Raw genomic sequence first — 17,270 nt, forward strand, 5'->3', positions numbered from 1 at the left:
AGGTAGGTCAAAGCCTGTCACAGAGTGACATTATCAAATATGCTCACAACCACACAGCATGGTTTGAGCGTGATGTGGGCATCCGGTTTTACTACTGGTCAAGCACACACACAATAAACACACATGCACGCAAACACACACACACACACACACACACTCTCTCTCTCTCTCTCTCTCCACACACACACACACACACACACACACACACACACACACACACACACACACACACACACACACACACACACACACACACACACACACACACACACACACACACCTTGAGGTTATAAGAGAGGTAGATGCAGGCGGCGGACGTCTCCAGCAGGTAGTAGACGGCCTTGGGCACGTCGCCCACCCCTATCCAGTGGCGTGCCATGGGGGTCAGCACCACCTCCAGCACCTGGGCACACTGGCACCACCTGCTCAGCTTCGCCCCCTCCTGGTGGTCCTGAATGATGGCATCCAGAACAGCAAGAGTCTCCTCCACATCTCTGGAGGACAGACAGGACAATTGGGGGGGGCTATATTTACTGCCAAGGAGGTTATGCTTTCATCAGGGTTTGTCTGTCTGTCTGTCTGTCTGTTTGTTTGTTTGATTGGAAGATAACTCAAAAAGTTATGGATGGATTTCGGTTCAGGGAAGGTCTGAAATTACCCAAGGAATAAACGAATAAACTATACATTTTGGGAGTGATCCGTATCACTGTCTTGATCCAGGAGGCGGTTATGTTTTCGCTTGGCAGAGGTGTTTGCTCTATGAATGCTTTTCGATTTATTGTGTTTATCTCTAACTCACCAAGGGGACAATAAAGTTATTAAAGCAACACTAAATAGTATTTTATACCTTAAAATAATGCTCCCAAAATCATTTTAGTGGTTCATCAACTCATAACAGGGTGAACGACACTTCTGTATTCACTTCGCAGCCCTCTATCGGCTATAACTGCACTATGTAAGTTTACCAGATCCGGTAGCGGATCTGTAGTACGATGGAATGAGACATAAGAAACTACAAATTTCACTTGCTTCAATGTCGCAATACATCACACTTTCATAGAATCATGCAACATACTCTACCTTCAGTACCTTGTCTGAAGACATCGTTATTTGCAGGATAAACAAATAGCGTTCGTGCGACAGAGGAAAAGTGCTTTGGTGTTGCTTTAAAGGAACACTTCACCATTTTTTCATAATAAACTACGTTATTCCCCTAATTAAGACGAGTTGATACATACCTCTCACGTTTCAATGCGTGCACTCACTGGCACTAAAACGTGGTGCATTTCTAAGCAGGTAAAAGGGATAACTATATTGTGTGGCGCAGTAATATCCTCACTATTGCACTTTCAGTTTCACTTTGGAGTGAGGATATTACTGCGCAGAGTCTAAGTGCTCCCAATGTTATTCCGCCACACAATATAGTTATGCCTTTCACCTGCTTAGAAATGCACCACGTTTTATTTTGTCTCACCATACTTGGTCGTGTGACTACTCGTGTAACTGTATTTTAATAGGGAAAACATGGAGGTGTTTGGTCGCTTCTAACTTCATCCCTGTTTGGATCCTAATGAATGCATTAGGTTAGCTAAGTGCTATCAAAGTTGCGCCGCGCGCCAGAGCCAGTGAGTGCACACATTGAAATGTGAGAGGTATGTATCAACTCGTCTTAATTAAGTGAATAACGTAGTTTAATATGAAAAAACGGTGAAGTGTTCCTTTAAAGTTTGGCTTGTAGAAAATGGTGATGACATCCCCAAAACAAAAACAGAGGACAAGCACAGCTTGCTGGCAAGATGAACTGTAGGGTTCATACACATTTCCACCAGAGAATTTCCATGACTTTTCCATGATTTTTTCACAAATTTCCATGACCTTATATTTCTCAAAACCTCACATCAACTGATGCTACATTAATAATAGATATGATGCGTGAGATAACGGGATGGTTACATAGAAGGAATGCTCTCAAAACTTAAAACTTTGCCAATCGGTTGTGACGTAAGTGTGAGACATGACCTGGCCAAATGAGATATGTTTCTGAGTTGAATTGGATGAAGCAAATTTCCAACACTTTTCCAAAACTTTTGGGGTGTTTTTTGTTTTCCAAAACCTTTCCAGGCCTGGAAATTGGCATTTTCAAAAATTCCATAACTTTTCCAGGTTTTTTAAAAACGTATGAACCCTAATGTCACTTTCTGATGAAAGGATCTACTGACTGCTAAATCAGCTGAACTTGCAGAGCCCCAGACAGCAGATGCATGAGAGTGTGGGAAGAAGAACAAAGCAGCACGCTGGCGTGGCAAGGGACCCGTTTGGGTTTAAAAATAGATCAGTGGCACCGTGGAATCCAACGCGTGGGATGGTGCTGCGGAAAGGCACGTGCATTTGGTGAGCCGCACGGCTGAGGTGGGGGAGTGGGAGGAGAGAGGGAGTGAGAGGTGAGAGTGAGAGGAGTGAGAAGAGAGAGGGAGTGGGAAGAGAGGAAGAGGGGGGGGGGGGGGGGGAGCAGGACGAGCCTTACCCAGTCTCCAGCGCTGGCTTTGGAGCGATCATGATGGTTCCTACAGGAGCACAAGAACATAACAACACTTAGTGGAGATTAAATTACTGAACCAGCAGTGGCAAAGCGTAATGCAACGCTCCATAATAATTTGATTAATGCAAACAACGTTCTTGCCAAGTGATGTTGAGGAGTACTTGTACTGTACTGTACTGCACAGGTACTGTACAAAGGGAACACACACACACACACACGCACACACACGCACAGGGACAAATACACATACACATGCATGGACGGACACACACACACACACACGCACACACACACACCTCGTCGTGGGCTAAGATGCTCGGTGTTCTGGCTGTTGAGCAGGGCCTTCTCGCAGGACACCTGTGCGTTGAGCACGCCGTGGATCTCGATGATGGCGGCGCCCACGGCGGCCTTGTGCCCGTGGATGAACTCGTCGACGGGGCAGTGGGCGCAGCGGTGGGCGCGCTTGATCAGGTAGGCGGCGCACTTGGCGTGGAAGTCGCGGCGCTGCTCCTGCAGCCACAGGTCGTACGCCGTCTCCTTCACCAGCGCCGTGCGGAAGCGCATCACGTCGCAGCGCCACATGCCGCTCTCCGACGCCTGGCCCGGCATCTCTGCAGACACACACGCACACGCGCACACACATGTGCGCGCATGCACATACACACACACACACACATGCATGCACACACACACATACACAAGCGCACGCACACACACACACGCACGCACGCACGCACATACACATGCATACACGCACACACATACACAAGCGCACGCACACACACACACACGCACACACACACACACATGCGCGCGCATGCACATACACACACACACATGCATGCACACACACACATACACAAGCGCACGCACACACACACACACGCACGCACACACGCACATACACATGCATACACGCACACACATACACACACGCACACAAATACACAAGTGCACGCACACACATGCACACACACACGTTTGCACAAACACACACACACACACACACACACACACGCGCATGCAGGCACGCATGCACACACACACACAGGCATGCATGTTTTGGAAGAAATGTTTTTTCCAAGCAACTTATAGTACACGGAAGTCTACAAGTAACAAGACCTACTGTACACGAGTTACAATAGTTTCAAATAAAGTTGAAAAGCCTATATTTAGGATAATTATAATAACAGTAACAACAACTATCCATCACAATAATAATAATAATAATAATAATAATAATAATAATAATAAATAACAATATCAACAATGAAAACAACAACATCAACTAAAGCCATACTAGAAGAGATTTTCTTGAGAGAGCTTGAGAGAACTTGAGTCGACAGCATCAGTCCCCAGCTTCCTCTCACCTTCCTCCTCCTCCCCCTCCCCCTCCTCCTCCTCCTTCTCCTCGTCTTCATCCTTCATCCTCGCCTTCCCGTCCACGCTCCGCTGGTCGCAGTAGCAGCTGAGCACGTAGCTCTCGCTGGCCAGGCTCAGGTCCACCATGTTCTCGGGGCGCGAGCCGCACACGAAGGTGCCCGCCTTGAAGAGCGACACCAGCGTGGCGTTGAGCTTGTCCTCCGTCAGCTCGGGCAGGATGTGGGTGAGCATCTGCGTGGTGAAGGTGTGCCCGATGATGGCCGCGCACTTCACCACCATCTGCTCGTTGGGCAGCAGCTGGTCCAGGTGAGCAAGGGCCATACCTGCACAGGAGGAGAGAGAGAGGAGAGAAAAGGAGAGAGAAGGAACGTAGAGGAGAAAACGGGAGAAAGAGAGGGAAAGAGGGAATGAACAGGCGGAAAGAGAGAGAAGGAGAGAGAGAAAGAGAGAGGGGGAGCAAACAGGAGAAAGAAAGGAGAGCAGAATAGAGAGAGAGAGAGGGGGGGTAGCAAACAGGAGAAAGAAAGGAGAGCAGAAGAGAGAGAGAGAGAGGGGTGGTAGCAAACAGGAGAAGGAAAGGAGAGCAGAAGAGAGAGAGAGAGAGGGGTGGTAGCAAACAGGAGAAAGAAAGGAGAGCAGAATAGGGAGAGAGCAGACAGGAGAAAAGGTGAGAGAAGGAGAGAGAGTCGAAGAGAGAGGAAGAGAGACAACATAAAGGGATCTACAGTACTTTCACTATATACTGTAGCCATGGCTTGGTTCTTATTGCAACATGGTTTTTAGATTGTCAATTAACTTCTATTGTTTGCACATCTCTGGAGCAGTCCCACTACAGTATTATACTTCAATTACACTTCAATTTGCAAGCTTCAAATAACTCATTTTCAGCAATCAAAAGCTGGAAATGATACAGTATGAGCGTGTTGCACCCATAACACAGGCTGAATAATGGACGTGACAACATTTGGGGGATAGGAATGAATGCACTTTGAGGGGTAATGGCATTATGCTTTCTGCTTCACTAATGCTGCGTCCTCCTCTATTCCCCTTTGGTACCCCACATTCCCATGGAAATCCCACATGGCAATAAGAAGTGAACACTGTCAGAAAGGTGCTTTACATTAGACAGTGTTTCTACAGCAAAATGAATGAATGCACATGAAATTAACATATTTCAAACCACTTCAGGCCAGAACTGACATGCTTAATCATCATTTACTGTAAGGAAGCCCAATGAGGTTTTCTGCCCCCAATGTCTTTTAGATGGTTTGAAATGGCGAAACTCTGAAGTGGATATAGGATATGTGGCTCATTGGTTAATCCCCGGGCCCTACAGTATAGCTTGGATACAGCGCTCCAGTTGCCTGGAGATGAAAATAGACTTGCGCGATATGGTGATGTGTCAAGCTTCCCATTCCGGTGCTTAGAGAAGAACAGCCTCAGGGGAACGGTAAGCAGTAAACAGATTCAGTAAACACAACAAAACAGTAAACAAAAACACATAAATATACATTCTGAGTGTCAATCACAGTTGGGAGAAAAGGGAAAATAACTGTGTCACATTGCAGTTTCAAACTGATCAAATAAACCAAGGCAAATCATATGCAATAACATAAAGTTCAAAAGTATCAAGTTGCAAAGGCCTTTCAACACTGAAACATAGTCAAATAAACTACGCTGACAAACTGCACTCATGCTGAGAGAAATCAAAGATCTTCTGTTTGACTAAAGAGACTACCTTTTAAGGTGAGAGGTATGTGAATCTGGAATCTGGGCAGAGTACCTTTTGAGGTGAGAAGTATGTGAATATGGACACAGCAAGCTACCTTTTAATGTGAGTGGGATGGGAATCTGGTGGAATTTGGCTCCATCGTTGGTCAAGCACACGTACTTCAGCCGGTCACTAGTGGACTCATCCAGCGCAGCAATCTTCCGGCACTTCAGGGAGGATGTGTTCTCTTGTGCAAGTATGTCCAGTCCTAAGCACCAGTGTGCATTACATATTTCACTATTATTCATAAGATATGTAATTTACTAATATATTATTATTATTATTATTATTAAAGATATTCTTGTCAGAAATCAACCACACACAGCATGTGTTCCAAGAATAACCCTTAAGTGGGGATCTTAAACTGATATCTCACTGAACTGACTGATATCTCATTGATCTCACCTGTGTTTGTCAATAGCTTAGCTAGGCGAGGATCATACGTATATATTTTTTTTTTAAACTACCTTACTTATTTAGCTGTCATTCGCCGGCAGGTAGGGTATCACACAACGGAACGGATGTCACTTTGTGCATAGCTACAAACATGCAAACGTTAGCCACTGTTGTCAGCGTTTCTTGCCCGTCAGTAGAAACGTGACTGCAACTTATGAAAAGGAGTATTATGCAGAGGTGACCATCGCAGGTTCAGAAAGTAAAAGTCCTGCCCAAACATTTTTGATCCAACCATTTAGTAAACCAGCTCATTCTAATTAGCAGCCAGGTAGATCAGGTAATTAGTGATAGCACCCGTGTTAAATGCACAGGTAGAAAAAAATATATGGCAGAACTTTTACTTTGTGGACCCAGAATGTCTGCCTCTGCTGTTACTGTAGGTGTGTGTATGGTATGGTACCCATGGACTTCTTCCTGATCTCCTCCTCTGAACTGGTTCTGCTGCTGCAGATGGGCACCTCCACACTGGGGCCCGGGAAGAGCAGGTCCACGTCCTTGCAGTCCTCGTTCTCCTCCACCTCCGAGATGTAGACCATGTCGCTCAGGTAGAGGCTCTTGAGCAGCTCCTCGCAGTAGTACGGCACCCCGTGACTCCTCTCCACCAGGAAACTACACAGGACACAACAGCAGCACAGCAGAGGTCTCACACAGCAGCAGCACAGCAGAGGTCTCACACAGCAGCAGCACAGCAGAGGTCTCACACAGCAGCAGCACAGCAGAGGTCTAACACAGCAGCAGCACAGCAGCAGCACAGCAGAGGTCTCACACAGCAGCAGCACAGCAGAGGGCTCACTCAACAGCAGCACAGCAGCAGCACAGCAGAGGGCTCACACAGCAGCAGCACAGCAGAGGGCTCACTCAACAGCAGCACAGCAGCAGCACAGCAGAGGGCTCACTCAACAGCAGCACAGCAGCAGCACAGCAGAGGGCTCACTCAACAGCAGCACAGCAGCAGCACAGCAGAGGGCTCACACAGCAGCAGCACAGCAGAGGGCTCACTCAACAGCAGCACAGCAGCAGCACAGCAGAGGGCTCACTCAACAGCAGCACAGCAGCAGCACAGCAGAGGGCTCACTCAACAGCAGCACAGCAGCAGCACAGCAGAGGGCTCACTCAACAGCAGCACAGCAGCAGCACAGCAGAGGGCTCACACAGCAGCAGCACAGCAGAGGGCTCACTCAACAGCAGCACAGCAGCAGCACAGCAGAGGGCTCACACAGCAGCAGCACAGCAGCAGCACAGCAGAGGTCTCACACAACGGCAGCACAGCAGAGGGCTCAGCTACCGCTGCTCAATGATGGCAAAAGAAACTGCGAAAAACATAAACCCCTCCGGAAACCCGATGGTGATACGGATCACACCCAAAATGTTACCGTTTCTTCCTTGGGTCATTTCTTTTTTTTTTTTGGCCTTTTTGCCTTTATTAGTATAGGACAGTGAAGAGGTAGACAGGAAACAAGTGGGAGAGAGAGATGGGGTGTGATTGGGATATGACCGCAGGCCGGATTCGAACCTGGGTCCCCGTGGGCACTCGGACCCGTAAATGGTACGGACGCTGTAGCCTGCTGTGCCACAAGACCCCTTCCTTGGGTCATTTCTGACCTTCCCTTGGTAACAAATAAACAGACAAACAGACAGACAAACAAACAAACAAACCCCGATGAAAACATAACCTCCTTGGCGGAGGTAACAATCCCAAAATCAACCCTGCTGCATAAAAATCCCACCCAAAACGTTTTGTCTTTTCAGGTTGCCATGCCATTAAGGCCTCCTAGTACTGCTCTGCTTCCTACTCAAATTTGACCATGAGACATCACAGAGCATCAGAACATCACCACACATCAAGCTATGGGTGCCTCTCAACATGCCTCCTCGATGCTCGATCCTCGAGGGGCGTTCCCACTGATCTATAACTAACACTGGAGAGACTATCCCATTGTTTCCCCCCCCATCATTCTTTATGTAGATCAGTGAGGATCGAGGCATCGAGTAGCGAGGGAGGACGTATAAACGCTGCATGAGAGGCACCCCATGAGACATCACAGAGCATCAGAACATCAGCACACATCAAGCGATGAGTGTCTGCTGCCACCTACAGCTCCACCTCGGTGGGGATGCGCACGACGCCCAGGATCTGGCAGGCCAGCTGGGCGATGACGGAGGGCTCGAGGCCGGTGAGCTTGTGGTAGACGGTGCGCGGCGCGCGCAGCAGGTGGAGCAGCTCGGGGTTGCACTCGCTCTCCGGCAGCACGGACAGGAAGAGCAGCACGTGCGCCGCCTCGCACACTTCCTGCAGGAAGCCCCAGGACGGGCTGTCCACGAAGTGCGCCTGGTCCACCACGTACACGCACGGCTCCGCCCGCGCCATCTGAGGATGGCCAATCAGAGACAAGGACACAAGCATAGATACAGACGGTTAGAAGGTTGCCGCCCCCTCCGTGGGGGAAAACATGCTAACATCACACATGAAAGTCAATGGGCTAACTTGCTAGCAGAACAAAAATGTTTTCCCCCACGGGGGGTGTTTCAGCCATGGTTAACACGGTAACTGGGGGCGGTAACCACGATTATGACGAGATGCCGTCTGTATTTATCGCTGTCAGATTGTTTTTCTTTACAGAGAGAGCATGAAGTTCTAGCCTATTCAGTTCAGATTTTTAACCAAAATAACAGAAAATGAATCTTGAGATCTCAAATGGCCTCGATAACAGTCACAAGGAAAACACACCTGCCAAACGCAACAGCCCCATACACAGTTTACTTAGTGAGACAGCATGTTGTCCCAAACAATAGAAATCCCATACTCTAATTAGAGGCCAGGTCAAGTTTTTTGGTTTCACAAAATCTCCTTGATCATTTATCCTGTAATCAATATTTCCCATCTTTGTTGAGCAGAAGTTTGTGTAGGAGAAATTAAGGCTTGACTCATATACAGTAGACACTCTCAAATACACTACTCACAAACAGTAAGGGATATTTGGTTTTCGGGTGAAATTTCAGGATGAACCTAAAATCCACCGTAACCAGGTAAACTTGATGTGACCTGTGACCTAAATGTTTGAATGCGCATGTCCTACAGTTCAATGTTTCAGTACCCTCTGTATTGAAACATTAAATTTCACCCAGAAGCCAGATATCCCGAACTTTTTGTGAGAAGTGTACTGTAGTTTAGTTTGTCAATTGAAGTAAATAAAAGCCTGGCTAGTTTTTTCGGCGCGTATATCAGTGTTTTTTCTAAATGAATACGGAGATGAGGATGCCTCTGCTTACGTGGCAGAAAAGTTGCATGATGAAGTCTTTGGTCTCTTTCTCACGAGTCTCGTTGTCCATGAGTGAGACTCTTTTTGACACAGGGAACTGCGACCACACAAACAGAGAAACTCAGAATAAAACCATTACCTGTACATCAAAGCCCTTAATGTAATTTATTAGTCTTGTACTGTACAGCCAATGTACACTGCCTCAACACAAATGGCAGGGTGAGATGTGAACAACAGAGGAGCATTAATTCACAGCATTCTAAATGGAACCGACATTTGAAATTTGGCAAAAATTCTGCAAAATGATGAAAGCCCATTTAATTCATGGGTCTCCACATAACAGTCAGTCGGCTTCAGTTCTGCCGGTGTTCGTGTTCTGATGCCCTTCTGGACCAGATTTTCTACGGTGCCTGACTTTGCACTTTGTGCGTCACCTAAATTCAGACTCTACAGAATCAGAATCAGCCTCATTGGCCAGGTTTGTGTAAACAAATAAGGAATTTGACTCCGATTAATAAAATGGAATAAAAAGCAGAACAGTCCGAATAGAATGAAGGGCGGTAGAATAAGGCTACTGTATGTATGAGAATAAATGCAGTGCATGTGTGTGCTGCAGCACCTTGACCAGGAGCGTCTCGTTGAGCAGGCAGAGGTTTTCCCTCATCTCCGGCTCCTCGATCTGGGACAGGATGACCTTGGCGCGCTCCGCGAAGCTCTTGCAGGTCTCCACGGTGAGCAGGAGGGCCAGCAGCGTCTGCAGCGTGTAGTTCTGCTGATGGATGTCCGTCTTGGCCAGCTCGCAGGACATCACCCTGAGCACAAACAGGCCCACGCAAATCACCCGGCGCTCACGCTGGTCTTTATTCCAGAATCGGGTCTGTTTTTAATGTAGTTCCATATACCATATATAGCCATCCAAATGTATTGGTATGATATATCAAATATCAACATAAACACAAACAAATGCAGCTTCCTGCACATTCCCGACTGCACCTTTAAGACTCTACATGCATTCAAAGACCCAGCAAAGAGTCACAAAGTGGGCCAGTCAATAGGAGCAGTACAGTAAGTGCCCTGTAATTGTACAGTAATGTCCTGTGCATTAGTCACATTGTGTATAAACTGCAGGACAGTGTTCTATGCAAATAAAAAATGAACCACAGTGCCCAGCAGCCCAGTGAATCAGAATCAGATTATTCTTCAATCATGAGGAAGAGCAGAGAAAACAAATGAGCTCCCATGCTGTGCCCACCCACGTCTGTTAACCTCACGGCTGAAGACAATTAGCAAAATCAATGTATAGACCTTGGCTAATAGTCAAGAAATCACGGTACACATAACAAATAAACGCACTATACAATAATGTACTGTACAAATAAATAATGTGGCAGAATGGGAACCAGAGCTGTTGTGAGTGATATGGAGGGAAGTCACCTGAGACTCAGCCTGCTGGCTCTGTAGACTACTTCAGCCAAGAGATGGCTCTTGCCGTAGCCGCTACCGCCTCCGAAGATCACAACGTTGTTGTAGGTGAGCGTGTCCGCGGCCCTGCCATCAAGGAAACTCTTCACCACGCCGGAGAAAAGCTCCATCTCTTTCTCCCGACCTGGCAAAGGGGACAAGGGGGATGCCATTCGGCTCATTCTATCTCTCAGTTGTGTTCTGTGTAATGCTAAAAAGAGACTATAAACTAAGAGATTCATGTCCATGCACACACACACACACACACACACACACACACACACAGATACACACACACCACACACACACACACACACACACACACACCCCACACACACACACACACACACACACACACACACACACACACACACACACACACACACACACACACACACACACACACACACACACACACACACACACACACACACACACACACACAGATACAGATTACAGATGATAATCAGCAGCTGGCAGGTACTGACTCACCGAGAAGCGGATACTCTTTCTCTCTCTCAACGGACATGGGGGACTGACCGACAGTTCTTAAAAAAAAAAACATAAACAATACAAAGATGAGAAAATACTGTATAGCAGTCACAGGACTGCAAAGAATCACTGAAATACCTCAGCTTGCACTGTACATTCTGTGTGAGATAAGTGAGATATTTGTAGAATGAATGGGATTAGTGAGACACAATTGACAGAGTGACACAACCGAGTGAGTTTTGTATAACATTCTGTCAAATAATGGCCAAGAATGAGGTGGCGCTCAGAATGCCAACAATGTTGAAATCTTTGTCATGATTTCTGAAGAGTAACTGCGTTGAAATACCAAAAATAGTTCCTCTGACCAATTCACTTCAGATGACAGCAGCTATTCCAGATGCCTAAAGCCTCTAACTCCATCCATGACATGCTGTTCCATCTTATGCCTTATATAGGGTCTATAGGGGGCTTTTCCCACTCACATCCTGACTTTCCTGGCGGTGAACTGGTAGATGGGCCCCGGGTCTCTGACGCCCTTCATGGCCTTCTTGGGCAGCTCGGTGAAGTAGGCCTGGGGCAGCCTGGAGTAGTGGTGCGTCTCTGAGTCACATGACACCACGCCGGGGTAGTGCATCATCAGACGCGCCGCCAGGTTCACCTTCTTACCGATCACTACAGTGCATGAGATTAGATTAGATTAGGCTTTGATTAGATTACTATATATCATATTGTATAATAGTGTAGTATACTGTACCATAGTGTGATATAGTTTAGAATGGTATTAGAATAATTTTGCAGAAGTGTGTGGAAGTGTGTGGGTGCAAGAGTGTCTGTATACAGTATGCGAGCGTGTTCCTGTGTATGTGTGAAATGCATTATGCACCTGTATACTCATGCCTGAGAGTGTGTCCCACGACCCCACAGAAGACAGGCCCTGTGGTCACTCCAACAGAGACAAGCCTGAGACAGATCACAGAGACAGACAGCACCAAGAATCAGAGAGAAACGTGCCAGAGAGAGAGACAGCACCAAAAATCCCATCACACAGAGAGAAAAGCCTCACAGAGACAAAGAGAGTATGAGGAAGACATTTCCCTGCTACTCTACTAATCCTTCAGGTGAAGTCTCAGCCACAAGCAGCAACACTGATTAACTGTCAAGAAGTGCAGGAAAAGTTCAACAAAATGGAAACAACAGACAAAAGCCTAACCTTCTTCACTTTATCCATGCATAAAAAACATGGAACTTCTCAAAACTTCATCAACTGACTCTTACAACTGCCTGCCTTTGGTTTCTTTTTCCACCTGAAAGTCTTTGCATAACACTGTAGTACATCTGTAGTATATCTTTGCATAACACTGTAGTACATCTGGAGTATATCTTTGCATAACACTGTTGTACATCTTCTCTTTTTCACTCGTACCTGTGTTGTGGAAATGCCTTACAGTGCCTGCTATGTTAATTCCGGCACCCTAAAACTTGAAAAACTGACTGGTCTGGTGGCATTAAGTCTTCTGTCGGGCACATGTGGTCCCCTATAGCTGACCTTAAGCTGCGGATCTCCTTCAGGCAGAACTCGTGGGCACCATAGGCAGCCTGCAGGGCATGGGTGCTCTCATCCTCTCTCTTGTCCCCGGGCAGGCCGAACAAACACAGAAACGTACAGCCCTGACCAGAACAAAGACAGAAACATACAGTCCTGACCCGAACAAACACAGAAACATACAGCTCTGACCAGAACACAGCACAGAAACATACAGTCCTGACCCGAACAAACACAGAAACATACAGTCCTGACCCGAACAAACAGACACATACAGCTCTGACCAGAACACAGCACAGAAACGTACAGTTCTGACCCGAACAAACACAGAAACACACGGTCCTGACCAGAACAAACACAGACACACAGCTCTGACCAGAACACAGCACAGAAACATGCAGTCCTAACCAGAACAAACACAGCACAGAAACACACAATCCTGACCAGAACAATACACACAGAAACATGCAGTCCTGACCAGAACAAACACACAGAAACATACAGTCCTGACCCGAACAAACACAGAAACATACAGCTCTGACCAGAACAAACACAGAAACATACAGTCCTGACTAGAACACACCACAGAAACATACAGCCCTGACCAGAACACAGCACAGAAACATACAGTCCTGACCAGAACACACACACAGAAACGTACAGTTCTGACCCGAACACACACACAGAAACATACGGTCCTGACCAGAACAAACACAGACACATACAGCTCTGACCAGAACACACACAGAAACATGCAGTCCTAACCAGAACAAACACAGCACAGAAACATACAGTACTGACCAGAACAAACACAGAAACATACAGTCCTGACCAGAACACACACAGAAACATGCAGTCCTAACCAGAACAAACACAGCACAGAAACATACAGTACTGACCAGAACAAACACAGCACAGAAACATACAGTACTGACCAGAACAAACACACAGAAACATACAGTCCTGACCCGAACAAACACAGAAACATACAGCTCTGACCAGAACAAACACCGAAACATACAGTCCTGACTAGAACACACACAGAAACATACAGCCCTGATCAGAACACAGCACAGAAACACTCACCTGACATTAGCTCATGTCAGTCAACGACACAGATATTTAACCTCTCAAAATCAATACAATGGGATTATCGATTATGTATGACATAACCAGGAAGTATTGATATTGAAACATGTATGACATAGAACTACATGTTTGTAGAACAAAAGCTACCTTTGCCGTAGAAAAAATATGCATTATACAGTCTTATAGCAAATTCCACACATTCCAGCTATGACTTACCTTGTCGAACATGAACACCTTGTTGATTCGGCCGTGGTGCTTGACCATCTGCTTGCCGATGCCGATAGCGGCCACGTGGATGGCCATGCACTGCTCGGCGTCGGCCTCGGCGCCTTTGAACTGCAGGTTGATGAAGACGATAGTGGCCGGCCTCATCTCGGACAGGTACTCCAAGGGCTGGTTAGCATCGATCTGGCAGACAGAGAGAGAGCAGGCTCTGGGATGAGGGATGCAACCTCAGCACACTGGTAAACTGACAGGGGATGTGTGTTTCTTTTTTCTTTTGGTTGTGTTTTCTCTCTATGCGTACATCTTATTTATTTCATTATCATTGTTTCCTTCCATCCTTTTCCTCTTTTCCTCTGAGCTTTTTGTTTGACTTAAAGTGGGATGAGAGAGGACAGTTTGGTGAGGACTCAGAGTTCAACGCCTTTAAGAGTAGTCTATTCCTTAGAGAATCAAATTGTAGCTGAAACCTGCCTGTCATGTCATCATGTTATAAAGCGCTGTAACCCTTGAAGGTCACCAATGTGACGCAGTCGTCATGACCCTCTCTAACTCATGTTACCTTCTGCAGCACAGTCTTCATGATGTACTTCTGAAGAAACTTTTCCCGCTCCTCATTGGGCATCAGACTGGAGGCTTTTCTCACACAACCTGAATTCATTAACAAATGGCCATCAGAGTGGAACAGTACAATATTATCAGTCAGTCAGATCAAATTAAAGTCTCTGGAAAGTATAATGAGTTCGCTCAGCCGACTTTTCTTACCCTTAATCGTGTCGTCATGTTCCACATTCATGCCGACGGATTCCATATATTTCTCTACAGAAAAATTAGGGTCCCGCTTGATGTATCGCACCTGTATGGAGATTAGCAAGGAAATTGAATTGTATTTCATCTCCGTGCAAAGTGACTGATAGCATCTCGATTAACAGCTAAGAAAAAGGGAGCGACTACCAATTAAGCACTATGACAGAGAGGTGACCAGTACTCGGGGAGGGGGAGAGATACGCAAGACTGGTCACACCTTCACAGCACGCTCATCCTCAAAGTGGTCAACTGCTATGTTGGCACGGTGGCACAGCTCCCAGGCATTAGGCGACAGGATGATGTTGCCAGCAACAGCCAATCCCTCAGCCAGCCGCACCTCGTCCACCGCTCGTCCAATCACCACAAAGTACTGACTGTCTTCATTTCCCATGATCACTTTAGACAGTTTTCCTGCCGATATGCCTGCACAGAGAGAAAAGCATGAAGTTGAACAGACTTTCAGATACAATCAAATATCCATTCAATAGTGCACTTGCACTAAATCAAACCCTAGACTGACTGTAAAAGCTTGTGTGGTGAACTGATGATGTATGAAATATAGAAGATAGGCAGTGTGCACCTATTTTAACTCGCAACACAGAGCCAACGTCTGTCTCTCGAACGCCACATTTGTCCTGAATGTTAAGGCCGCATTTGACAACCAGAGAGATGACCTCACTGAGCATTGAACGCTCCACTGTCCACAGAGACAAAATGGCATCCCCTGTGAAGACAAATACCAGATGTGATGTGTAGCTATGCCCAGACACATGTAAACTAAACATATTGTTATATCCAAGGCTACAGACTGAATTACAATGCAAACTAGCAACATTCATTTCATTACATCAGATAAGCCACAAATTTGGATCATTATTAATTTTGTGAGCTGTTACCTGCATAGTTTAGGATATCTCCTCCTGCAGCCAGGATATCTGTGAAACAGTCAGCGTTTAGTTTAATTGCTTAAGAGCAGCTGTATGTTGTGTTTACTCTTAAAGTGTAGCATATTTGTCAACAATATAGCAGCCTCCTTGGAAACCCCATATTAAAAGCTTACGGGATACTATATCTCCAATGTAGCTGTTGAGTGTGCGGGTCAACTCATCAGCTCCGTAGCCCTTCTTGCTGCTCATACTGAATCTCTCAGTTAGTGCAGTAAACCCTAAACAAATACAACAACAATGTGGACAACAATGTGGACATTGATGTGAGCTGCAGTGTACCTTCTCTGTATTTCAGAGAGTAAGGTTGTAGCAATGTTAGCACTACAATGTTACAGCAGAGACACTTGGTTACAGCAGAGACACTTGTATATCCTTAAAAGGACTTTGGTTACAGTCCATACAACATTAGTTGTAAACGGATATGATGTTATGATAACCAACAGGGAGTTGACAAGAGGCGGTAGCCTACAAACAAAGATCAAAACTGTCATTTAACTGTGCTGGGGATGGAAATGTAATGGGTCTATAACTAAATTAGTGGCATTGAAAGTAAATACAGATTTATCTTACATAGGTGAGACTCGTTGGTTATAACCTTATTTCTATGGGTTATAACAAGCTAGCATTGCTTTGACAGCTATTTAGCATAGCTAGCTATTACATGACAGTTAGCTTGGCTTGGCTATCTTTCAAGTTAACATTAGACTATTAGCTGGTAACTGTAAGGACAAAATTTACCACAGACCTGACACATCTGCAAATAGTAACACGCCATTGAAGTGTTCCACATAAGGTATCTTCCTGAAGTCACTGTAGACGACCAAATCGGGTACATGAGCCGCAATACTACTAATCTTGTTTTTGCTAGTGCTATCCCCCTGTTTGCTATCTCCCTTTACTTTGACCATGTTAATTCGCGCTAGTTTAACCTAGCCGTAACATTAATGAATTAATATAGCTAATTTAGTCTAATAACATCAGTCTTTTGATCCAGTTAGTCTAGCTAAACTACATCAATGCTCGTAAGCACCAATGTGCCATAAATGAAAAGCAGTTGAGATATCTTCAGTGCTTCGTTTTCACAAATAAGGCGCCATGTAGCTGCTAATCAAATCTCCGTTGCTAAGCTTGAACTGCTGTTGTTGCATCGATCGTTGATTCATTGGAACGCCTCAGAACTTGAGCTGGTTACTAGAAGGCTACTATCTACTTGATAGTAGCCTACTCATTACCAGAGCCATACAGATACACGTGTGCAGGCCTAGATGGCTGCTCATTACCCTAAATTAGGATAACCAGG

The 17,270-nt window shown here is 46.0% G+C and overlaps 1 protein-coding gene across 1 annotated transcript in view; it reads right to left on the reverse strand.

Annotated features, from left to right (window-relative positions):
• Window positions 1–17,064, reverse strand: part of LOC134099234 (adenylate cyclase type 10-like) — a 24,532-nt gene extending 7,468 nt beyond the window's left edge. The window contains exons 1-23 of the mRNA XM_062552025.1: window positions 16,716–17,064; window positions 16,084–16,188; window positions 15,920–15,958; window positions 15,604–15,747; window positions 15,241–15,446; window positions 14,982–15,072; window positions 14,779–14,867; window positions 14,211–14,402; window positions 12,909–13,030; window positions 12,246–12,322; window positions 11,845–12,034; window positions 11,363–11,418; window positions 10,844–11,015; window positions 10,029–10,221; window positions 9,420–9,506; window positions 8,246–8,517; window positions 6,550–6,758; window positions 5,749–5,901; window positions 3,931–4,245; window positions 2,836–3,150; window positions 2,525–2,564; window positions 281–494; window positions 1–14 (exon numbers count right to left, since the gene is read on the reverse strand). The exon at window positions 1–14 is cut by the window's left edge and continues 124 nt beyond it. Coding sequence (XP_062408009.1) covers window positions 1–14; window positions 281–494; window positions 2,525–2,564; window positions 2,836–3,150; window positions 3,931–4,245; window positions 5,749–5,901; window positions 6,550–6,758; window positions 8,246–8,517; window positions 9,420–9,506; window positions 10,029–10,221; window positions 10,844–11,015; window positions 11,363–11,418; window positions 11,845–12,034; window positions 12,246–12,322; window positions 12,909–13,030; window positions 14,211–14,402; window positions 14,779–14,867; window positions 14,982–15,072; window positions 15,241–15,446; window positions 15,604–15,747; window positions 15,920–15,958; window positions 16,084–16,188; window positions 16,716–16,878 — 3,458 coding nt within the window. The 5' untranslated portion in view covers window positions 16,879–17,064. The remainder of the gene's footprint in view (window positions 15–280; window positions 495–2,524; window positions 2,565–2,835; window positions 3,151–3,930; window positions 4,246–5,748; window positions 5,902–6,549; window positions 6,759–8,245; window positions 8,518–9,419; window positions 9,507–10,028; window positions 10,222–10,843; window positions 11,016–11,362; window positions 11,419–11,844; window positions 12,035–12,245; window positions 12,323–12,908; window positions 13,031–14,210; window positions 14,403–14,778; window positions 14,868–14,981; window positions 15,073–15,240; window positions 15,447–15,603; window positions 15,748–15,919; window positions 15,959–16,083; window positions 16,189–16,715) is intronic.
• Between the last annotated feature and the right edge of the window lie 206 nt (window positions 17,065–17,270).

Source organism: Sardina pilchardus, chromosome 13 (assembly GCF_963854185.1).
Source record: "Sardina pilchardus chromosome 13, fSarPil1.1, whole genome shotgun sequence".
In the NCBI taxonomy this organism is placed as follows: Eukaryota; Metazoa; Chordata; class Actinopteri; order Clupeiformes; family Clupeidae; genus Sardina; species Sardina pilchardus.